Source organism: Hyperolius riggenbachi, chromosome 9, assembly GCF_040937935.1.
Source record: "Hyperolius riggenbachi isolate aHypRig1 chromosome 9, aHypRig1.pri, whole genome shotgun sequence".
Taxonomy (NCBI): Eukaryota; Metazoa; Chordata; class Amphibia; order Anura; family Hyperoliidae; genus Hyperolius; species Hyperolius riggenbachi.
The window spans coordinates 256,488,179-256,511,880 of record NC_090654.1 but is presented as its reverse complement, the minus strand read 5'-3'; the positions used below and the strand labels follow the sequence as shown (position 1 = coordinate 256,511,880).

The 23,702-nt window shown below is 46.7% G+C and overlaps 2 protein-coding genes across 5 annotated transcripts in view; one reads left to right on the top strand and one right to left on the bottom strand.

Moving 5' to 3' along the window:
• FAM161B (FAM161 centrosomal protein B) overlaps positions 1-1,325 on the bottom strand; it is a 15,226-nt gene extending 13,901 nt beyond the window's left edge. The window contains exon 1 of one of the 2 annotated variants that reach the window (XM_068254360.1): positions 1,206-1,325. The gene's annotated coding sequence lies outside the window, so the exon portion shown is untranslated. The remainder of the gene's footprint in view (positions 1-1,205) is intronic. The other variant, XM_068254359.1, reaches the window with a different exon arrangement.
• On the top strand, positions 1,267-23,702 carry COQ6 (coenzyme Q6, monooxygenase). Of its 3 annotated transcripts, none has more exons than XR_011024145.1 (13): positions 1,267-1,366; positions 3,962-4,129; positions 7,336-7,470; positions 7,558-7,616; positions 7,691-7,814; positions 8,096-8,226; positions 8,302-8,409; positions 14,461-14,523; positions 16,543-16,650; positions 16,727-16,929; positions 17,007-17,122; positions 22,502-22,685; positions 23,238-23,324. XR_011024145.1 is itself a non-coding variant. In XM_068254361.1 (13 exons), the coding sequence occupies exons 2-13, from the start codon at positions 3,982-3,984 to the stop codon at positions 23,514-23,516; spliced, it is 1,392 nt and encodes a 463-aa protein (XP_068110462.1). In that variant the 5' UTR covers positions 1,267-1,366; positions 3,962-3,981; the 3' UTR covers positions 23,517-23,702. The 3 variants fall into 3 exon arrangements, 2 of the variants coding, with proteins under 2 accessions (XP_068110462.1, XP_068110463.1); XM_068254361.1 differs by lacking the exon at positions 22,502-22,685 and adding an exon at positions 23,487-23,702 and having other exon boundaries at positions 23,238-23,404; XM_068254362.1 differs by lacking the exons at positions 1,267-1,366; positions 22,502-22,685 and adding an exon at positions 23,487-23,702 and having other exon boundaries at positions 3,987-4,129; positions 7,356-7,470; positions 23,238-23,404.

Below are 23,702 nucleotides of genomic sequence, written 5' to 3'. Positions count from 1 at the left end.
TATGTATTTCCTTTTAAGCAATACCAGTTTGCTGGCTATCCTGCAGATCCTCTGCCTCTGAGACTTTTAGCTATAGACCCTGAATAAGCATGCAGCAGATCAGATGTTTCTTACATTATTGTCAGATCTGACAAGATTAGCTGCATGCTTGTTTCTGGTGTGATTCAAACATCACTGCAGCCAAATCGATCAGCAGGGCTGCCAGGCAACTGGTATTTGTTTAAAAGGAAATAAATATGGCAGCTTCCATATACTTCTCACTTTGGTTTCCCTTTAAACGTGACCAGGGTTAGAGCTGTCTTGACTACATTTTGCAAGAAATTCCACAGGGTAGGGACAGCATGGCAGAAAGCTATGGCTCCAAAGGTTCTTAGTTGAACTCTGGGGGAGGTCAAGTTATTGGATCCTTTTGATCTGAGGTTGTGGGAGGTGAGTTAATTATCCTCTCCTCCGCCAAGCTCATGCATGGACTTGGCTCTGTGTTTTTTAATGCTGGGAACACACAATGCAACTTCCTGTCCGATCGATGGGTGATCGGACAAGAAGTTGTACCACGTGTACATGTCCAAACTGCTCCCGATTTTCCGTTGATAACTTTGCAAGATCAATCCCCTTTCTCACTCAGAAACACATGGGGCATGTCAGAAATAAACGCCTGATTCATATTGATTGGAGAGGAAGTTGCATCGTATATTACTAGCATAAAGCCAACCCTTTTTACGATACACATCGATCCTGGATCCCAAATGAATCAGAATGGCAGTGGAGTTACTAACTTGCAACAACCACAAGTATTATCCAGATCTTTTTCTTCAAATCCATAGCAGAACTCAGCAGATGTTCGCTGTGAATCTTACATTACATTACAGAATATTGGGGGGGGGGGGGGGATGGTAATAAAGGAGTAGAGAGGCAAGTGAAGGTGTATAGTGGTTAGTGGGGGTGTATAGGGGTAATAAAGAAGCAGAGAGGTAGCTAGGGTATATACTGATTAATGGGGGTATATAGAGGGATAATAAAGGAGTAGAGAGGTAGGTGGGGTAGGTAATGGTTACTGGGGGTATATAGGGGTAATAAAGTAGTAGAGAGGTAGGTAGGTGGGGCATGTAGTAGTTAGTGTGGTATACAAGGGTAGGAGGTAGGTGGGGTATACAGTGGTAATAAGGTCAGTAGAGAGGGGCTGGAATACAATAATGGATACATACAGGCGTCTGAAATAATAAGTCTCCCCCGCGTTTGACGCCTCTCTCTGGTTTCCATGGAAATAATAGTCATTTCCGGCGCCTCTAAGGTTTTGGGCGGAAGTTGGTACAGTGGGGCATAACGTCATAAGCTGGAGACGGGCAGAGTTGAGGAAAGGTGACAGGTGAGTGTGCTGAGGACAGCGATATACTGTCCTCTCTTATTTCTTACCGTTATTCCTGCGCATGCCATGCAGCCCCCTGTACGCTGTTATCTGCTGCATTCACACAGACTCCCTTTCACTGAAACACCCAACAACAGCCACAGCCCCCATATACATACACAGCCCCCCTCCAATCTTTGTTATCTACACAGACTCCCATCCACTGAGACCCCCGACTACATCCACAGCCCTCCTCCACACTTTATCTGCTACATTTACAAATACTCTTATATCCTGACACCACCATCTACAGACACAGCCCGCATCTACATACTCTCGTAAATAAATACTAATACTAAATTATAATCTACATGCACAGACCTCCACAAATCCCTCTCTACAGGTGCTGCTCCTCTCGATACATGGACACATCTACATTCATAGATCCTTACCTACAGATGCTGCTCCTCTAGACACAGTCAGCCCCTCCCCCCCCCCCCCCCCCCCAATCAACAGGCACAGACCCCTATCTACATACACAGACCCCCTATCTATTGGCGCTGCTCCTCCAGGCACAGACCCTCTCCCCCCCCCCCCCCTCCCCCATCTACAGGCACAGATCCCTATCTACGTACATAGACAACTATAGACACAGACCCCCATCTACAGGTGCCACTCCTCTAGACACAGACCCCCCCCCCCCCACATCTAGAGTGGGGCCGAACCTCCGATTTTAGGTTCGCGAACCGGGTTCGCGAACTTCCGCGTAAGGTTCGGTTCGCGTAAAAGTTCGCGAACCGCAATAGACTTCAATGGGGATGCGAACTTTGAAAAAAAAAAAATTATGCTGGCCACAAAAGTGATGGAAAAGATGTTTCAAGGGGACCCCCAGGTGGAGGAGTGGGATACATGCCAAACGTCCCCGGGAAAAATCTGGATTTGACTCAAAGCAGCATTTTAAGGGCAGAAATCACATTGAATGCTAAATGACAGGCCTAAAGTGCTTTAAAACATCTTGCATGTGTATACATCAATCAGGTAGTGTAATTAAGGTACTGCTTCACACTGACACACCAAACTCACCGTGTAACGCACCGCAAACAGCTGTTTGTGTAGTGACGGCCGTGCTGGACTGGTGCGCACCATGGCGAGAGTGCAGGTTTTGGTGACTTTACAGCCCATATGGTCGCCTGGCTGATGAACAGAACAGGTATGCAGTGGCGGGTTCACTGAACAGAACAGGTATGCAGTGGCGGGTTCACTGAACAGAACAGGTATGCAGTGGTGGGTTCACAGAACAGGTATGCAGTGGCGGGTTCACTGAACACAACAGGTATGCAGTGGCGGGTTCACTGAACAGGAATACAGTGGCGGGTTCACTGAACAGAACAGGTATGCAGTGGTGGGTTCACTGAACAGGTATGCAGTGGTGGGTTCACTGAACAGGTATGCAGTGGTGGGTTCACTGAACAGGTATGCAGTGGTGGGTTCACTGAACAGGTATGCAGTGGTGGGTTCACTGAACAGGTATGCAGTGGTGGGTTCACTGAACAGGTATGCAGTGGTGGGTTCACTGAACAGGTATGCAGTGGTGGGTTCACTGAACAGGTATGCAGTGGTGGGTTCACTGAACAGGTATGCAGTGGTGGGTTCACTGAACAGGTATGCAGTGGTGGGTTCACTGAACAGGTATGCAGTGGTGGGTTCACTGAACAGGTATGCAGTGGTGGGTTCACAGAACAGGTATGCAGTGGTGGGTTCACAGAACAGGTAGGTACAAACCCCTAACTACATACATAGAGCCCCATCTATAGGTGCTGCACCTATAGACACAGACCCCCTTTCTACATGCTCTGTTCCTCCAGACACAGATCCTACCCCACCCAGCTCCCATGTCTACAAACGCTGTTCCTTTAGACCCAGACTCCCATCTACAGACACTGCTCCTCCCAGCACAGACACCCCCCGCTAATCTACACCCTTCACCCTATCTATCAGTTCTGCTCCTCCAGACACATATCTTCCTCTCCCCCCCCCCCCCCCCCCCCCCCCCACACACACACACACACACACACACAGGCGCTGCTCCCCTAGGCACAGAATCTTCCAACTACAGGCACAGACCACTATCCGTGTACATATAACCCTATCTATAGGCACTACTCCTCTAGACACAGACCCCAATCTACAGGTACCACTCATCTAGACACAGACCCCCCCCCCCCCTCTACAGACCCCTAACTACGTACATAGACCCCTATCTACATCCTGGCGCTTTTTCTTCAGACACAGATCCCACCCAGCCCCCACATCGACAAGCGCTGCTTCTCTAGACACAGACCCCATCTACAGGCACTGCTCCTCCAGGCACAGACACATATCTACATTCATAGAGCCCTACCTACAGGCACTTCTTCCAGGCACAGACAAATATCTACATTCATAGACTCCTACCTACAGCCGCTGCTCCTCTAGACACAGACTCCCATCTACAAGCGATGCTCCTCCAGGCACAGACCCCCTCTTCCCCCCCCCCCCCCAATCCACAGGTGCTGCTCCTCTAGACACCTATGTGCATGGTGTATTCTCAGCACTGATCTCTCTTTCCTTCTGCAGAGTCCTGATTGGCTGGAGTCATGCCTCTTCCTGTTTGCCACAACCTCTTATCCAGGATTCAGGGTATGTCTCAGTGCCATCGTCTGCTGAGTTCCTCAAGCTCCACCCTTTATGATGTGGTCATTTCTGGTGGGGGCATGGTTGGGACAGCCATGGCATGTGCTCTTGGTGAGTAATACAAAGATGTTACACTAACTTCCATTGAACTGCTTTACTGATCATATTGGCATAGCAGGCTGACACTCCCATTTAGCATTTGCTAGTTTCTTTTCCTGCATGAAGAAAAGTACTGGAACTGTGGCCTGGAGAAAATGATTTTCGTCTTCTACCCACCCATCGTCTTCCTTCCCTCCCTCTCCTTACCCGTTTCCTTTCATCACTCCCTCCCTCACCCCACCCCACCCATTTCCTTCCTTCCCTCCCTCTCCCCACTCTTCTACCTTACCTCCCTCTCCCCACTTCCTTCTCCACCTTCTTCTTATCCTCGCTACACCATCCCCCTCATCACCTCTTCCCACCTCACTACTCTTTAATTTGTTAATAATACTCTTTAATAATAATAATGTTATAGCACTTTTCTCCCTGGGTACTCAAAGCACTGTGACCCTGCGTTTTAAAGTCTCAAAGGCTCGGGAGAAGAGGTACGTTTTTAGCCTTTTTTTTTTTAAAGTTGTCCAGAGAAGGAGCCTCTCGCACTGATTGTGGAAGTGAGTTCCATAGAGTCGGGGCTGCATAGGAAAAGGCCCAAACACCAAATGTTTTTAAGTGAATCCTGGAAATAACCAAATTCATCTTGTTAGCAGAGCTGAGGGTGCGTGAAGGGACATATACAGTGCTGCCCATAGTTATTCATACCCCTGGCAAATTTTGACTTGAAGTTAATTTTATTTAACTACCAAGCAATTTTTTTTGACAATAAATGACATAAGTGTCTCCCAAAAGATAAGACCATGTGCAAGAGGCATTGCTGTGGGGGGAAAAAAACATTTCTCAGCTTTTATTTACATTTGAGCAAATGGTGTCCAATCAAAAATTATTCATACCCTTTTCAAAAATCAATAGAAAAGCCTTTAGAATCAGAATTTATTTTGCCTAGTACAACGCGAGTTGTACCCGGAATTGCTTTTGGCACAACAGGGTCGGTGATTATATAGTAGATATACAGTATACAATGCATACAGATACATCAGTAGATACATCGGTAGATACATACAGTAAGTACAATGTATATACAGAGCATACAGCATAAGGCATGAGTAGAAGGATCCATAAAAGATGAGCCCAGGAGAAAGGACCCGGGGGAAATCCGCTGCTGTCTTAGGCACTCAAAACACTTCTGCAGCGATAAATTGAATCATATACCCCGTATAACAAACAATAAACACAGAACATTTATATCGCGCTTTTCTCCTGGCGGACTCAAAGCGCCAGAGCTGCAGCCACTAGGACGCGCTCTATAGGCAGTAGCAGTGTTAGGGAGTCTTGCCCAAGGTCTACTACTGAATAGGTGCTGGCTTACTGAACAGGCAGAGCCGAGATTCGAACCCAGGTCTCCTGTGTCAGAGGCAGAGCCCTTAACCATTACACTATCCAGCCACCAGTGTCCCATTTTCTGTTTTTGCAGCAGTGATGGATTTGCAGCTGCTTTATTGGCTATTACAGCAATCAAATGCATCCTATAATTGCAGACCAGCTTTTTGCATGTCTCCAGGTATTTTTGCTCATTCATCTTCAGCAATGAGCTCCAAATCTTTCAGGTTGGAGGGTCTTCTTGCCATCACCCTGATCATTAGCTCCCTCCACAGGTTCTCAATTGGATTCAAGTCCAGACTATCGCTGAGCCACTCCAAAATGTTAATTTTGTTGTCTGCTAACCATTTCTTCACCACTTTTGCTGTTTGTTTTTGGGTCATTGTCATGCTGAAATGTCCACTGGTGCCCAAGGCCAAGTTTCTCTGCAGACTGTCTGATGTTGTCATTGAGAATCTTCATGTATTGCTGTTTTTTCATGGTGCTTTTTACTGTGATTTAGGTTTCCTGCTCCATTGGCTGAAAAACACCCCCAAAGCATTAGGTTCCCATCACCATTTTTGACAGTGAGCATGGGGGTTTTGGGGTTGAAGGCTTCTCCTTTTTTACACCAAATGAAGTAAACATCATTGTGACCAAACAATTCAAGTTTTGTTTCATCTAACCCTAACACAAAAGTCTTCTTTGTCCAGATGAGCATTTGCAAAGACCAAGCAAGCTTTTGTGTTCTTTATCTGGAGTAGTGGCATCCTCCTTGGTTTGCTTCTGTGGAACCTAGCAGTGTCTTGGATTGTCTTTCTTGAGACTTTGTCACCAGCAGAGGCCAGGTTCACCAGGATGGCCTTGGTGGTGATCCTTGGTGGTGATTCTTTTTCACCTCTCTCACTATCCTCCTGGCCAGCACAGGTGTCACTTTTGGCTTCCGACCACCACGTCTGAGATTTTCCACAGTGCGAAACATCTTGTATTTTTTAATAATACTTTTCACTGCAGCCACTGAAACTTGAAAACATTTAGAAATGGCCATGTAGCCCTTTCCTGACTTGTGAGCAGCCACAATGCGCAGATGCAGGTCCTCACTAAGCTCCTTTGTCTTAGCCATGACTGTCCACAAACAAACTGCAGAGAGCTGCTGTTTTTCACCTGTTGAATTGATTAAAACAGCTGTTCCCAATTAATCGGGGTAATAAGGATGCTTTAGAACAGCTTGGACTATTTGGAATGGTATAGAACTTTGGATTTTCCAACAGACTGTGACAGTTTGTGAAGGGTATGAATAATTTTGGACTGGGCACTTTTTTGCTCAAATGTAAATAAAAGGTGAGGCTTTTTTTCCCCACAATAATACCTCTTGTGCAACATCTTATTATCTTTTGGGAGACACCTATGTCATTTCCCGTCAAAAAATTACTTGCTGGTTGAATAAAAGTAACTCAAAATTTGCCAGGGGTATGAATAATTATGGGCAGCACTGTAGTTCCAATAGATCCGCTGTATACTTGGGTCCCATGTGGTGTAGAGCCTTGAATGTCAACAGGTAGATCTTAAAATGGGTTCTCCATTTTACTGGCAACCAATTAATAGTTTGCAGTACTGGGGGGATATGTGAGCTGCAGGGGGTATAGGCTAGGTGCCTGGCTGCTGCATTCTCTCCTCACTCTGTTCCTATATTCTCCAACCCTCCTAACATTCCATGTGCATGACAACCATAAATCGGTCCGCTAAAAGAAGATCCAGCTTGAACATGAATGATCAGACATTTCAGCCTTTGTCTTCTGCATGTAAAATCTGAAGGCTGGTATGTATTTCATTCTTTCTGTAATAGAATTCTCTTATTATCTCAGGTTCTCATCCCCATTTGCAGCACAAGAAGATTCTTCTGATGGAGGCTGGACATAGGAAGGTGCATGACCACTTACCTGATCAGTTCAGTAACCGAGTCAGCTCCATCACCCCTGGCTCTGCCACACTCCTGGCCAGTAAGTACTGATGCTAAAATCACCTCATGATACCTGATACCCCCCCCCCCTCCCCTGCCAGTCCTAACAAGAATCCTCTTCCATCAGGCTTTGGTGCTTGGGATGACATCTGTGCCATGCGGCTGAAAGCCTATAAGCGACTGCAGGTGGGTATGGAGTAGCGCAGACTTTGTGTGGATGAGTGATCTCTCAGATGACATAGAATAGCTGTCCTCTGCAGGTGTGGGATGCCTGTTCTGATGCCCTCATTACGTTTGATAAAGAAGGCTTGGAAGATATGGGCTACATCATTGAGAATGACGTCATCACGGCTGCTCTGACCAAACAGCTGAATGCCATGTCAGGTAACTGGCTAAATCTGAGAGCAGGGAGACTGTGTGGTGTGACCCCAACCCCGACTGTGTGACCTCAGCCTGACCATGTGGTATGACCCCCGACTGACTAGGTGACCCATCCTGGTCATATGGTGTGACCCCAGCCTTGCAGCATGACATGACCCCAGATTGGCGGTGTGACGAGATCACTGGATTGCTGCGTGACGAGACTTCAGCTTTGCCACGTGGCCAGCAGCTCTTTCTGTGTATAGACCAGCAGTGAGTATATTCCATATTTGTGTTCTGTACAGATCGCATTGAAGTCTTGTATCGGAGTCGCGCCGTTGCTAACAGATGGCCTTCAGCTTACCTCAATAACGAAGGAAGTCCCTGGGTGCAGATAGAGATGGCGGATGGGCGCAAGCTGCAAACAAAACTCCTGGTGAGGTCCTCCTGTTGCCCATTTCCTGACACCTTTGTCTTAGAGCTGTGTCATCTGTAACTCTTCCTTCTATAGATCGGAGCGGATGGTCAGAACTCCATGGTCCGCAGTGCGGCCGGGATAAATACGATTAAGTGGAATTACAATCATATGGCTGTGGTCGCTACTCTGCTGCTCTCTGAAGTAAGTAACCTGAGCTGAATCTTCTTCCTCTGGACTTCATGTCTGGCACAGTTTCTAGAGACATGTTTTCTAATGCACAGTGTCATTTCATCTTGTTAGTAAAAACTGCATATTGTATTCCATGGTGTTATGGGGTGGCCATCTTGCTTTCTGCAAACTCTGGAAATTACATTTTCTACATAACTCATTATAATCTTACACTTTTAATTGACTCTAGAATTGAAAGTCTGCACAATTTTGCTTTGATGGTAGAAGGCAGAGATCTTTGTGTGGCTGGTAGATGGCAGTATGTCTTTGTGTGGCCATTATGTAGCTTGTGGTGGGCATTGGTTGTTGTGTGGGTAGTAGTGAAAAATGGTTGTTGCGTGGCCAGTAGTGGACAATGGTTGTTGTGTGGCCAGTGCAAGGCATTGGTTGTTCTGTGGCCAGTACAAGGCATTGGTTGTTGTGTGGCCAGTAGTGGGCATTGGTTGTTGTCTGGCTTGTAGTGGGCATTGGTTGTTGTGTGTCCAATAGTGGAGAATGGTTGTTGCGTGGCCAGTAGTGGACAATGGTTGTTGTGTGGCCAGTAGTGGACAATGGTTGTTGTGTGGCCAGTGCAAGGCATTGGTTGTTGTGTGGCCAGTAGTGGGCATTGGTTGTTGTCTGGCTTGTTGTGGGCATTGGTTGTTGTGTGGCCAGTAGTGGAGAATGGTTGTTGTGTGGCCAGTACAAGGCATTGGTTGTTCTGTGGCCAGTACAAGGCATTGGTTGTTCTGTGGCCAGTACAAGGCATTGGTTGTTGTGTGGCCAGTAGTGGGCAATGGTTGTTGTCTGGCTTGTGGTGGGCATTGGTTGTTGTGTGGCCAGTAGTGGGCAATGGTTGTTGTGTGGCCAGTAGTGGGTAATGGTTGTTGCGTGGCCAGTAGTGGGTAATGGTTGTTGCGTGGCCAGTAGTGGGTAGTGGGTAATGGTTGTTGCGTGGCCAGTAGTGGGTAATGGTTGTTGCGTGGCCAGTAGTGGGTAATGGTTGTTGCGTGGCCAGTAGTGGGCAATGGTTGTTGCGTGGCCAGTAGTGGGCAATGGTTGTTGCGTGGCCAGTAGTGGGCAATGGTTGTTGCGTGGCCAGTAGTGGGCAATGGTTGTTGCGTGGCCAGTAGTGGGCAATGGTTGTTGCGTGGCCAGTAGTGGGCAATGGTTGTTGCGTGGCCAGTAGTGGGCAATGGTTGTTGCGTGGCCAGTAGTGGGCAATGGTTGTTGCGTGGCCAGTAGTGGGCAATGGTTGTTGCGTGGCCAGTAGTGGACAATGGTTGTTGCGTGGCCAGTAGTGGACAATGGTTGTTGCGTGGCCAGTAGTGGACAATGGTTGTTGCGTGGCCAGTAGTGGACAATGGTTGTTGCGTGGCCAGTAGTGGACAATGGTTGTTGCGTGGCCAGTAGTGGACAATGGTTGTTGCGTGGCCAGTAGTGGACAATGGTTGTTGCGTGGCCAGTAGTGGACAATGGTTGTTGCGTGGCCATTAGTGGACAATGGTTGTTGCGTGGCCAGTAGAAGGCAATGGTTGTTGCGTGGCCAGTAGTGGGTAATGGTTGTTGCGTGGCCAGTAGTGGGTAATGGTTGTTGCGTGGCCAGTAGTGGACAATGGTTGTCTGAAGTGGGCAATAAATAGTTACTTAGTTTGGTTGAAAGACATCTGCCCGTCAATTTTAACCAACAGAAAAAATAAATAAATAAACTTAGATACGTTTCTGTCCTGCACCCTCACATATCCCTGTTGATCTAGGGTAACGGACAAAAAAAAAAAAACAAGGCTTGAGCCAATTAATCTCTAACCTCCTGAGCGATAATCCCGAGCTGAGCTCAGGGTATATCGCACAGGAGGATTTCTCAGGCCCTGGTGGGCCGATTTGCATAATTTTTTTTTTGTTACACGCAGCTAGCACTTTGCTAGCTGCGTGTAACTTCCGATCGCCGCCGCTACCCGCCGTGCCGCGCAGCCCTCCCCGACCCCTTGCGCAGCCTGGCCAATCAGTGCCAGGCAGCGCTGAGGGGAGGATCGGAACGCCCTCTGACGTCACGACGTCCATGACGTCGGTGACGTCATCCCGCCCTGTCGCCATGGCGACCGGGGAAGCCCAGCAGGAAATCCCGTTCCCGAAGGCGATCAGAGTGGGTGGGGGATGCCGCTGCGCTGCGGCTATCATGTAGCGAGCCCTGGGCTCGCTACATGATTTGAAAATAAAAAATAAAAAAAAATAGTGCTGCGCCACCTCCTGGGCGATATAATTGCATCGCCCAGAGGGTTAAAGGAAACTAGTTCCTTCCTGACTTAATCAGCTCTGCTGAGACACTAATTACCTCACCTGTGAATATTGGTGGTTTCCTGCAAAACATGCACTGTTGGTGGGCCTTGAGGACAGGGTTGGGAAACCCTACTGTAAAGTGTACCTGTAGGCAAAAAACTGCCCAGTTTAGATACCTCAGTAGCATGCCAATGAAATAGGCTTCTGACCGGCTCACAGAGCTCTGTCGCCACAGCAATGGCAGATTAAGAGGCCTGAGGCGATGTGAGAGCAGTGAGTCCATGTGGCAATTCGTCGATAACCCCCCCCCCCCCCCCCTATTTTTTTTTTTTTTTTTTTTTTTTTTTTTTGGTACCAGCAGTCTCTGCTCCTTAACCCATTCGCGTTCCGTCGTTTTCACTTGAGAAATGTTCACCTCCCATTGATTAGCCTATAACTTTATCACTACTTATCACAATGCACTGATCTATATCTTGTTTTTTTCGCCACCAATTAGGCTTTCTTTGGGGGGTACATTTTGCTAAGAGCCACTTTACTGTAAATGCATTTTAAAGGGACTCCGAGCAGTGCAGAAACTATGGAAAGATGCACATCATTTTAAAGCTCTCTTTCTCCTCTTTCCAATGATATATAAACCGCCACCCTACGCCTTTTAGTTTTCGCTATTTTCGCGATTGAAATTGCCGCGGCCGCGATTTCGATCGTGAAATTAGAGAAAACTAAAAGGCGTAGGGCAACGATGTAGGTGTCGTCAGAAAGAGGAGAAAGAGAGCTTTAAAATGATATCCATCAAGCCATAGTTATATTGTATTACACAGGGCGACTTTTTGTCAAAGTCAGCAGCTGCATTCAGCAGAATGGAGCTGCTGACACTGGGGAAAGTGTCGTCCTGTGTAATACAATATAACTATGGCTTGATGGATATCATTTTAAAGCTCTCTTTCTCCTCTTTCTGACGACACCTAAATCGTTGTCCTACACCTTTTAGTTTTCTCTATTTTCGCGATCGAAATCGCGGTCGCGGCAATTTCAATCGCAAAAATAGCAAAAACTAAAAGACGTAGGGTGGTGGTTTATATATCATTGGAAAGAGGAGAAAGAGAGCTTTAAAATGATATGCATCTTTCCATAGTTTCTGCACTGCTCGGAGTCCCTTTAACAGGAAGAATAAGAAAAAAATCATTATTTCTCAGTTTTCAGCCGTTATAGTTTCAAAATAATACATGCCTCCATAATTAAAACTCACGTATTGTATTTTCCCATATGTCCCGGTTATTACACCGTTAAAATTATGTCTCTATCACAATGTATGGCGACAATATTTTATTTGGAAATAAAGGTGCATTTTTTTCTGTTTTGCATCTATCACTATTTACAAGTTTAAAATAAAAAAAAAATATAGAAATATTTAATCTTTACATTGATATTTAAAAAGTTTAGACCCTTAGGTAAATATTTACATGTTTTTTTTTAAATTATTGTAATGGGTTTTTTTTTTATAATGTAATTTTTTTTACTTTTAGTTGTAGTTTTACTTTTTGGCCACAAGATGGCGGCCATGAGTTTGTTTACATGAAGTCACTCTAAGCGTAACACACGCTTAGAGTGACGCAGGGGGAGGCAACGGCCAGAAAAAGCACAGCTTCCGAGAGAAGCTGTCGCTTTTTCAGCGGGGGAGAGGAATCGGTGATCGGGCACCATAGCCCGATACATTGATTCCGTGGCTACCGAATCCGCGGCCGGAAGTGCGCGTGCACGCACGCGATCGGCCACGGGAGCGCGCGGTAGCGCGCATGGTTCCTGGACGTAGTTTCTACGTCCCTGAACCAAAATAGGTTAAAGAGAACCTGAACTGAAAATAAGTCAAAATAACCATACACAGGTCATACTTCCCTCCTGTGTAGTCTACTCCTCAGTCTCTTTCTCCTCTCCTGCATCCCATTTGTGCACTGTGATTGATGGATTTCTCCATCCTCCATTTTAAAAATGGCCATTACCCCATAACAGCTTCCTGGTCAGCACACTGTTAAACTGTAATATCACCCACTTGAGCCATTGGGAAACATGGACATTACCTTGCACATTCAGTTGTAACTGACAGCTGCTGATCTAGAACTGACAGCAACTGGTATATTTCAGTTCTGACAAAATATTGTCAGAACTGGAAGGGATCAGTGTAAGAAGAAAATGGTGAGTTTCTGACGGGATGTAATATTCATTTGCAGCTACGTCATGTGTTTATTTTAAATTTTCCTCACTTCAGGTTCCCTTTAAGGGGCCAGAGTCTGCTGGTACGCAAGTGGTTCAATAAACAACAATATAAAACAATTCAAGTAATCAGTGCTTAGCTCAGCACACACCAGGACTTACCACTCACCAGCAGTGAAGTGTATCCTTCCCTCCAAAATCATGCATATTTATACATTAACCCCCTTGCCGTTCCAATTCTGACGGCAAGGGGGCAGCGCAGCACTTTTTTTTTTATTTTTATTTTTTTTAAATCATGTAGCGAGTCCAGGGCTCGCTACATGATAGCCGCTGACAAGCGGCATCCCCCTACCCACTCCGAACTCCTTCGGCGATCAGAGTAAGCAAGAAATCCCGTTCAGAACGGGATTTCCTGCTGGGCTTTCCCGGTCACCATGGCGACGGGGCGGGATGGGAGTCCCGATCCACCCCTCAGCGCTGCCTGGCACTGATTGGCCAGGCTGCGCAAGGGGTCTGGAGGGGGGGGGGCGGCACGGCGGGTAGCGGCGAATCGGCGGCGAGCGGAATATGCACGTAGCTAAAAAAAGTGCTAGCTGCGTGCAGTAAAAAAAGCTCGGGATAACCGGCAAGAAGGTTAATCAGGTCACCTCTTAGTCGTCTTTTTCCAAACTAAATAATCCCAGTTTGTCCAACCTTCCTTGGTAAGAGAGACCTTCTATCCCTATGATTAATTTATTTGTCCGTCTGTGTATCCATTCTACCATGTCAATGTTTTTCCTATTTTTGTGCAAAACACAAAGGGGGAAAGAGGTGCCCAAGGTATGATGAAATTGAGTTAAAAAACCACTAAAATGAAAAAGTGTGAGGTGGCTTATGTCAGTGAAAGACAATGTGTATAATAAACAACAAACTTTAATTTGCACTGGCCAAATTTGGGCTCCCGTTCTCTCTGTGCTTCTTTTCCCTCCAGGGTGTTCTTTGATCACCCTACACACCTGATTTCTATTGTGTGGTGTAATTATCCCATACTTCACTTGTGGCCTCACTAGTGATTTGTACAGAGGAAGTAGTATACTAGAATCTCAAGATTTTATTTCAGCGGGTCCCCAGGTGTGGACAAGTCTGATTAGTGATTGATCAGTGGCTGGCCAGATGTGGGCAGGTCTAATTAGTGATCAGTGGCTGGACGGGTGTGGGGTGGTCTGATTAGTGATTGATTCGTGGATGGCCAGGTGTGGGGCAGGTCTGATTTAGTGATTGATCAGTGGGTGGGCAGGTCTTATTAGTGATCAGTGGCTGGCCAGGTGTGGGCAGGTCTAAATAGTGATTGATCAGTGGCTGGCCAGGTCTGGGGTAGGTCTGATTAGTGATTGATCAGTGGCTGGCCAGGTGTGGGGTAGGTCTGATTTAGTGATTGATCAGTGGGTGGGCAGGTCTTATTGGTGATGGTGTGGGCAGGTCAGACCACTTAATAATTGTTGCAGTTTGCTCACACTGGTCACACATTGATTACAAGTTTTGTGATGTGTATATTTACCTTTTTTTTTTTTTTTCCCACAGCCCACTGAAAACAATGTGGCCTGGCAGAGATTCCTCCCAAGTGGCCCAATCGCCCTTCTACCTGTAAGTCGCTGCTATTTTATTCGAAATTAAGTGATGAAAAAATGATGCTGAAAATATTAGCTGAGAGAGAATCTGAGCAGCAGTGGGAGGGGATCTGAACCAGGGCTGTGGAGTCGGTCCAAAAATCCACCGACTCCGACTCCTCAGTTTAGGATTCCACCGACTCCACGACTCCGACTCCTCTAATTTGCATATTACAATTTTGTTGATTAAAAGTATGTAACATGTATATTAATAATCTAATTGGACTGCCCCTGCACGGATGCAACAATGTGCCATGTGTTGACCCAGGACTCGTATACCATTACTGCTGTCTAAATTTTTGTGCGTTTTGTTGTGTGTCTTGTTTTCCTATACTATGTCTATGCCATGTGTACCACAAATAATTCCGAATACAGCTCTTGCTGTATTTGGCGAAATAAATCTGATTCTGATTCTCCATTCTGATTCTGATGAAATTCGTCTCTTACCTGCCAACGCTTAGGAATTTTACAAGACAACTGAAGTGAGAAGGATATGTAGACTACTATATTTATTCCCTTTAGACTAAAACTAGTCCTTGGTAAGAGTACTTGTAAAAGGTACAAACCGGAACAAAGAACATCTATCAGGCCCTAGGCAGTGTAAGTGTGGGTACATGTAAGAATGATGTGCAGGTACTCTGCAGGGGAATGAGGCGATTGTAAACAGACAACACCTCTGTGTTCAATGTGCACAGCATTCTCAGTGGATTCCCTGCAGCTCTGTGGGGAGTGCATATGTAGAGTATAGTACTACTGTGTAACAAAGTAAACCTGAGACAGATGAAATTAAAGTTTTATACATACCTGGGGCTTCCTCCAGCCGCCTTCAGGATAATAAGTCCCTCGTTTTCCTCCTCCACTACCTGGATCTTCTGCTATGAGTCCAGGTACTTGAGCCAGTCAGGCGTAGTGCGCATGCACACACTCCGCCGCCAGGAGCATACTACACCTGTGCAGCACTATTGCGCAGGTGCAGAATGTTCCTGGCTGTGGGAGCGGCATGCGGCCAGACAGCGCTGACTGGCTGAATTACCAGGACTCATAGCAGAAGATCCGGGTGGTGGAAGACAGTGAGGGACTGATTAGCCTGAAGTGGGCTGGAGGAAGCCCCAGGTATTTATAAAACTTTACTTTTCATCTGTCTCAGTTTCCCTTTAATTTGTAGTCACCAAACCAAATTTTAATAACATATCAAATTATTTGATTTCATCAGCAAAGGGAGTGCATACATTTGCATAAACCAGCATCAATGCAGAATTATTTCCATCTCGTTGACCATCTCTATTAGTGACATGGCTACACATCAGGCTTTATACTTACAGCATAGATGTTATTTAGTGTATATAAGAGATTCCTGTGTACACATCATATATACAGTCACAATCAGATATGTATATCTGACTTTAAAAATACGGGGACTGCTTTATTGAAGCAGCACAAGTAACTAATTTTGATTGGTTTATTTCATTTTTGTAGACTAAGCACAGCTATTACTGTATATATACTGTATATATACATTATTTTTAATGACTATTATCTGAGAAATAGAACATTTTATCATATTTTCTATTTTAATTACAGTTACAAATTCATTAGGAGTCGGAGTCGGTGCATTTTTTCCCGACTCCGACTCCAGGCACCCAAAATTGCCCGACTCCACGACTCAGACTCCACGACTCCGACTCCGACTCCACAGCCCTGATCTGAACAGTAGTGGGAGTAGATCTGAGCTGTAAGAGGAGATCAGAGGAGCGGTGGGAGGGGATCTGAGCAGCAGTGGGAGGGGATCTGAGCAACTGTGGGAGGGGATCTGAGCAACTGTGGGAGGGAATGTGAGCAGTGGGAGGGAATGTGAGCAGTGGGAGGGGATCAGAGCAGCAGTGGGAGGGGATCAGACCAGCAGTGGGAGGGAATGTGAGCAGTGGGAGGAGATCAGAGCAGTGGTGGGAGGGAATCTGAGTCAGAAGATGACTTATTACTTGTTTTGCTGTGACAGCTGTCGGACACTTGCAGTTCACTGGTCTGGTCCACTTCTCCAGAACATGCAAATGAACTCCTGAAGATGGATCCTGAAAGCTTTGTAGATGCTGTGAATTCTGCTTTTGTAAGTAGAGTGGTGAAGACTCCTATACATCCTGCTTTGTGTCTATAGCATTTCTCATAATATCTCTCCTCCACAGTGGAGCAGTGAGCACCATTCAGACTTCATATCCACAGCGGGATCTGTACTGCGCTCAGCTATGTCTTTCCTGATGCCAAGTGGAAGTCCCATACGCCAGCTTCCTCCTAGTGTCTCTGGGGTTGCTGAGAGGAGCCGGGCAGCCTTTCCCCTGGGATTGGGCCATGCCACGGAATACGTTCGTCAGCGTGTAGTATTAATAGGGTGAGCTGGTGGGCGTGTCTCGTCACTGTCTGATTGTTGTCCAGCTTGCAAACTAACTCTGGTATGTTTGTTTTCAGTGATGCCGCGCATAGAGTCCACCCACTGGCAGGCCAGGGGGTTAACATGGGCTTCGGGGATGTGGCCAGCTTAGTCCATCACTTGAGCCGTGCAGCATTTGATGGGAAAGACTTGGGTAAGTATAGCAGTGGTGTAGTGGTATATTATGGGTCATATATAGATTTATAGATTGGATATGAAGTCCTACACAAGGCCACAGGCATTTCATTACAATCAGAGGGCTGCTCCCTATTCCCCACGTGTGTATGCGATGTTCACTGCCACAGATTGAAGTGATATCGTGCGGCTCCAGCCTCTGCAATGCATGCTGGGAGATGTTATCCCATTGATGGACTTCGTCTCCCAGCATGCATTGCAGCAGACGGGCTGCATGATATCACCGCGGGCATGTGGTTAGTAGGTTGATAGTTCATCTCATTCAGAGAGTTGTGTCATGGGAACATCTAGTGTCAGCTTTGCTTAGTACATATCAGTAGGTTTTCTGGTGCCAAATACATATCTGGTGCCTAGAGGCCTAAAAATGATGAGTGATGAGTTCATCACACCTTTTACAGGAACACCCAACAGGCCAGGGCTGTAGAAGGCAGGACACTAAAAAGCTTTCATTTTTTTATTTACCTTAAAGGACAACTGAAGAGAGTAGAATATGGAGGCTGCCATATTTATTTCCTTTTTTTTTTAACAGATTTTATTTGGTTTTCAAGAATATACAACAAGTAGCAGGTGATAACATTCCTGCAACCAAAGGGTGGTGCATGATACATGACAACGTCAGATTTTTCTAAACAATAATAATGACTACCATGCTATTAACTCACCCAAAAGGAAAACGACCCATCTCCATAAAATTCCCTAGCCCTCCCCCCTCCCTTTGGTCAAGCTCTCGGCGTGGTAGCGTCAGCAGGGTCTTTAGATATCGTGGAAGTCAAATCTATTGTTTTTTTAAATGAACTCTATCATATATCATGAATGACTATTTGTGATCTCAAGTTTGCCCAGTGAGCCACTTAGCTGGGCCGTACAACGTTCTCCATTAACCACTTGCCGACCGCACACTCATAACGTGCGTCGGCAAAGTGGCAGCTGCAGGACCAGCGACGCAGTACTGCGTCGCCAGCTGCAGCCTAATTAATCAGGAAGCAGCCGCTCGTACGAGCGGCTGCTTCCTGTCACATCACGGCGGGGGGCTCCGTGAATAGCCTGCGGGCCGCCGATGGCGGCTCGCAGGCTAGATGTAAACACAAGCGGAAATAATCCGCTTTGTTTACATTTGTACGGCGCTGCTGCGCAGCAGCGCCGTAAGGCAGATCGGCGATCCCCGGCCAATCAGCGGCCGGGGATCGCCGCCATGTGACAGGGGACGTCCTGTCACTGGCTGCACAGGACGGATAGCCGTCCTGTGCAGCCCTGATCACCGGGGGGAGGCAGCAGGTAGGAGAGGGAGGGGGGAATTTTGCCGCGGAGGGGGGCTTTGAGGTGCCCCCCCCCCGCCACCCACAGCAGGCAGGAGAGATCAGACCCCCCCAGCACATCATCCCCATAGGGGGGAAAAAAGGGGGGCAATCTGATCTCCCTGCCTGCACCCTGATCTGTGCTGGGGGCTGCAGAGCCCACCCAGCACAGATCAATCAAACCAGCGCTGGTCCTTAAGGGGGGGTAAAGGGTGGGTCCTCAAGTGGTTAAATTGTCTTTTTCAATAATGGAGTGAGTGGATAAGATGAAGGCCCTCCAAATGTTTGGTACGTTTTTCCTTGTGGATCAAAGCGTCCAACTTATCCAAGTTAAAGAGATGAGTATTGATGCGTAGATTCATTTATTGAAAATCACTTTTCTAACTGCAATGATGATCATATGTGTGAGCGGGCCAATGCCCCTTGCAGGTTGTCTGGGCTCAGAACTGGGATTGGTGTTTGTAGCACTATAGATTTACGGTATTTCCTTTTAACTGGTTCTCGTTCCACGTTTTTTACACCTCAAAGTTCCTGACATTTTTGACACTTTAGCTGTGTCGTTTTGATACAGCAGTAACTTTTTAATTATCTATGCCATCTTAGTAATACATGTCTTGTTTTTTCAGTACAATCTAGGTTCTTTTGGGGTAATATTTTTCACCCCAAACTATTTTGTTTTATAGTCCATGTATAGGGAAAAATTAGGCGTAAATGAAGAAAACACATTTTTTTTTTCACCCTTCCCAATTTTCACATCACACGTCCCACAGTTATAAAATATTTACAAATAAATTATTTGACCCTTCCCGATTAAAATGATACCCCATATGCCACATTTTACTTCTAGCTGAGTATGTGGCGGACCGTTATCCTCAGTCTGCGCGTCTGTAGCCATCGAATGCATTCACTAGGGCGACAGTTCAGGGGGCATAGAGCTGCACAGATGCATCACTAGGCAATGGCAGAGAGTTACATCTGTAGAGCATTGGGGACTGAAACTTTCGCCCTAGTGATCGCATCTGATCGCTACTGGCGGCAGTCATTAAACGTTTATAAACCGGTTTAAACAGGGCAGACAGCAGCAATTAATGCAGATTCTTTGTCCTAGAACACACAGGGGGGCTAATTAGGACGTAGGATCTATGTCCTGAAACTTTAATCAGTTAAGCAATCCTAGTTTCCTGGCAGCCTTGCTGATCTATTTAGCTGCAGTAGTGTCTGAATCACACCAGTAACAAGCATGCAGCTAATTTTGTCAGATCTGACAATAATGTCAGAAACACCTGATTTGCTGCATGCTTGTTCAGGATCTATGGCTAAAAGTATTAGAGGTAGATGATCAGCAGGGTGGCCAGGCAACTGGTATTGTGTAAACGGAAATATGTCAAACTCCATATCTCTCTCACTTCACTCATCCTGTAATGAGCAATGTGCAGTGTTTTGCCATGCAGGTCTATACTTGTTGCAATAAATAGATGTATAATAGCTAGCCGGTAGTTTAGAGTGTACTTCCCCAGCGCAAGGCTTATCAGAGGACCCTAACCACCTCCTCCCTGAGCTGAGAGGGATTAACACTTTGTGGTCAGCACTGCAGCTACAACTCATCCTTTCCTTTCTCCCTACTCTGTGTCCTCTTCCCACACCCTCCTTAGAGTGTTTTTGAAAGCCATGTATACCTCTAATCAACCTTCTCTACCTGCAGCGTGAAACAATGTTTTATTTACCCCTATACAAAGACACTGTAGAGAGTGTGGAAAGGGTCAAGTGATTTTTGTACACTGAACAGGGATAGGGAGGTGAGACTCTGCTGCTATGTAGTCGCAGTGCTGGCCACAAAGTGTTAATGTCTCGGATGAGGGAGGGTTGGGAGAGGTGATCTGAGCACACAGGGAAACACTGGCTGCTACCCCTCTCAGACCTTTTTTGACTATCTTACAGAGAAAGAGAATGCAGCCACTCAGCTTATGGCCCCATAGTTAAGCGCCATCATTCATTTTTAATAGCCTATGACATCCATACAGTCTCTCCAGAAGCCCAATACTTCCCCTCCTGACAGACTTAAAGGGAACCAGAGAGGAAGGAAAACTAAAAATAGGAAAAGCTTTTATACATACCTGGGGCTTCCTCCAGCCCCATAAGCCTGGATTGCTCCCATGCCGCCATCCTCCTCCTCCTCTATCGCCGGTAAGGGGTCCCGTCACTTCAGGCGGACGCGACCAATTTTCGACATGCACAGGGGCTCCCTCCATACCCTTACGCACGCGCCTGCGCAGGATGGAGCCGCACGAGTAAGGATATGGAGGGAGCCCCTGTGATGCGGAAAATTGGCCGCATGCTTACTCCGACTGGCCGAAAGTACAGGACCCAGTACCAGCGGATACAGGCAGCGGAGGACGGCGGCGTGGGAGCGATCCAGGCTTATGGGGCTGGAGGAAGCCCCAGGTATGTATAAAAGCTTTTCCCCCCAACATCTCTGGTTCTCTTTAAGGTGCCCGTTCACTGCACAATTTTTTCACCAAATGCAATCTTTCGATGTGATTTGTATGATCGGATTGTATAGAAAATTTGCCGTTGTCACCTCGGTTGTCCTTTAAGAGCCATACCCAAAGTTCCTTGGAAAAATAAGCCTATTTTTGGATCCTGAACTCATCTGAGAAGTTGATTGTGATTTACATTCATATTTGAGCATGTCTGGTTAAGGGAACTCATTCGAGAAGTTCATTGGTAGGGAGGCTCCTCTTTAAAGTGAAAGCCATCTAAGGTACCATACCTACCTGGGGTTTCCTTTAAAGAGAACCAGAGACGAAGCGCCCTCATGTACTTTACCATATATATCAATGGGAACATGACAGTAAACACCTACTCTGCTCTTTGTTTCATTCTTCTCTGCTAAATCTGCCTGTTACCAGCTCTGATAAGAATCCCTGACTGAGCATCCAGTCTAGCTTTGCCCTGAATGATTATAGCAGAGTCAGTCTTCTGTTATGTCTTTTCAAGCCCAAGCCTGCACCCTTCTGGCTCTGCTTTCCTGCTAAGATAGCAGGAGAGCAGAGCCAGTAGGGGGCAGGCTTGGGCTTGAAAAGACATCACAGAAGACTGACTGAGCTATAACATTCCGGGGAAAAGCTAGACTGAATGCTCAGTCTGGGATTCTTCTCAGAGCTGATAACAGGCAGATTTAGCAGAGAAGAATGAAACAAGGAGCAGAGTAGGTGTTTACTGTCATGTTCCCATTGATATATATGGTAAAGTACATGAGGGTGCTTCGTCTCTGGTTCTCTTTAAGCCCCCTTGAGGCCACTCAGTCCCTCGTTGCGGCCGGGAACATTCTGCGCTTGCGCTGTACCACTGCCCACTGAAGGCCTCGCATGCGCAATGAAGCGCTACAAAGCCAGGCTTTCGGGCACTATTGCTGGGAATAGGAGCCTCCCGGGGAGACAGCAAGGAACTGATCGGCCTCTGCCCCAAGTACGTATGGTACCTGAGATGGCTTTCATCTCAGGTTCTCTTTAAAGGCTATTATTAATGATTTATGTAGCACTATTGTCTTCCATGGTGCAGTACAATGAAAGAATCAAACAAGGGTATGCTTTTTCTTCCCTGAAACTGTGTGTGTGGTAGTGGGGGGGGGTGTCTTATATTCTGAAGATACAGAATAAAGTATAGCAGAGTGCGCAGGGAAGGTCTTACTTGACCCTTCTGTCGCGATCCTCTCCTCCTCCATCTCGCTCTGTCCATCTGTCCTTCAAGATGAAGATCATCAGTACCCTAGTCTCCCCTGCTGCTACATTACATTACACTACACTTCACTAACTCCTGCCCACCAACTACAGACACTACACTAAACCTCATTGGAACATCTCGCCTGATCATGCTGTCACGATCCTCTCCTCCTCCATCTCGCTCTGGTCATCTGTGCTTCAGGATGAAGCATGTCAGGACCCTAATCTCTGATTGTAGGCTGCAGCCATCACCCATGGTTTTGCTGTTTACGCACCACCACCATCCTCCCTCGTTACAGCGCCCTTCCTTTTTATTTCCAGTTTAGAGTTCACCTATTACTGTGTGACTTGTGGTGCATGTACAAAGAAAGGATTTGTGGCAGCAGCAGCCTATGGAGGCTGTGGCGAAGAGAAGCGTGGTGGCTGCGATACTGATGTGCTTCATCCTCAAGGACGGATGACCAGAGCGAGACAGAGGAGAAGAAGATCGCGGCACCACGATCAGGTGAGATGTTTCACACAAAGTGTAGTGTAGTGTCTGCAATTGGTGGTGGCAACGGGTAAGTTAAGTTTAGTGTGAGTGATGCATCATGGGACAGGTTTTCAAAAAAGAAGTTAGATACTTTCCTCAGAAAAAGTAAACATTCTGGATCCTCCTCTAGATCACCACCGCTACCCGGGAACCTCTGAAAGCCTATGGCCGTGGTCCTGTCTGTGCATGAAAGCGGACACACTAACGGCCTGTGCATTAACATGGAGGTACTCCTGCTCAGAGGAAAAAGTTTCCGTGCTACTGCATAGGCACGGGTCATCTTGTGCCTGCACTGTGTGACCACGCTTGTTCACGGACGGGACATCGGCCACGTGAACCTATTCCACAAGCCCTTGATGAACAGATTCAGAGGGTCCAAGTACTGGAACATCGAGGGGGATGGGGGAAGCTTCTGGCTTATCCAGAGCCTTCCTACAACTGGGGTGACTAGCTATCTTTTACTCTGTTTGCCTCCAGGGACACTTTTTGCCCTTCTAGAATATGACCCTTGATTTTTCTGTTCAGGATGCACATCGCAGCTTCTAGCCTATGAAACGGATCGACAGCGGCAGATCCTCCCTCTGATGGCCGCCATTGATGTACTGAAGCGATTGTATAACACCAAGCAACCTCCGATTGTTCTGCTGCGATCACTCGGTCTCCATGCCACAAACATTCTTCCACCACTGAAGGTAGGTCGTGGTCTCGTGTCTTACTAGTGACCAGCAGGGTCTGCATACATGTAATGGACTCTTCCTTCTGTGTCACCTGCAGGAACAGATAATGGCCTTCGCTAGCAAGTGAGACTCCACCATCCCATTCATCTCCTGCAGGGACAGATCATGGCCTTCGCCAGCAAGTGACGGCTCTACCATCCCATTCATCTCCTGCAGGGACAGATCATGGCCTTCGCCAGCAAGTGACGGCTCCACCATCCCAACGTCTCAAGTCTTCTCTTCTCTATTGTGTGCAATAAAGATTTTTATTTTA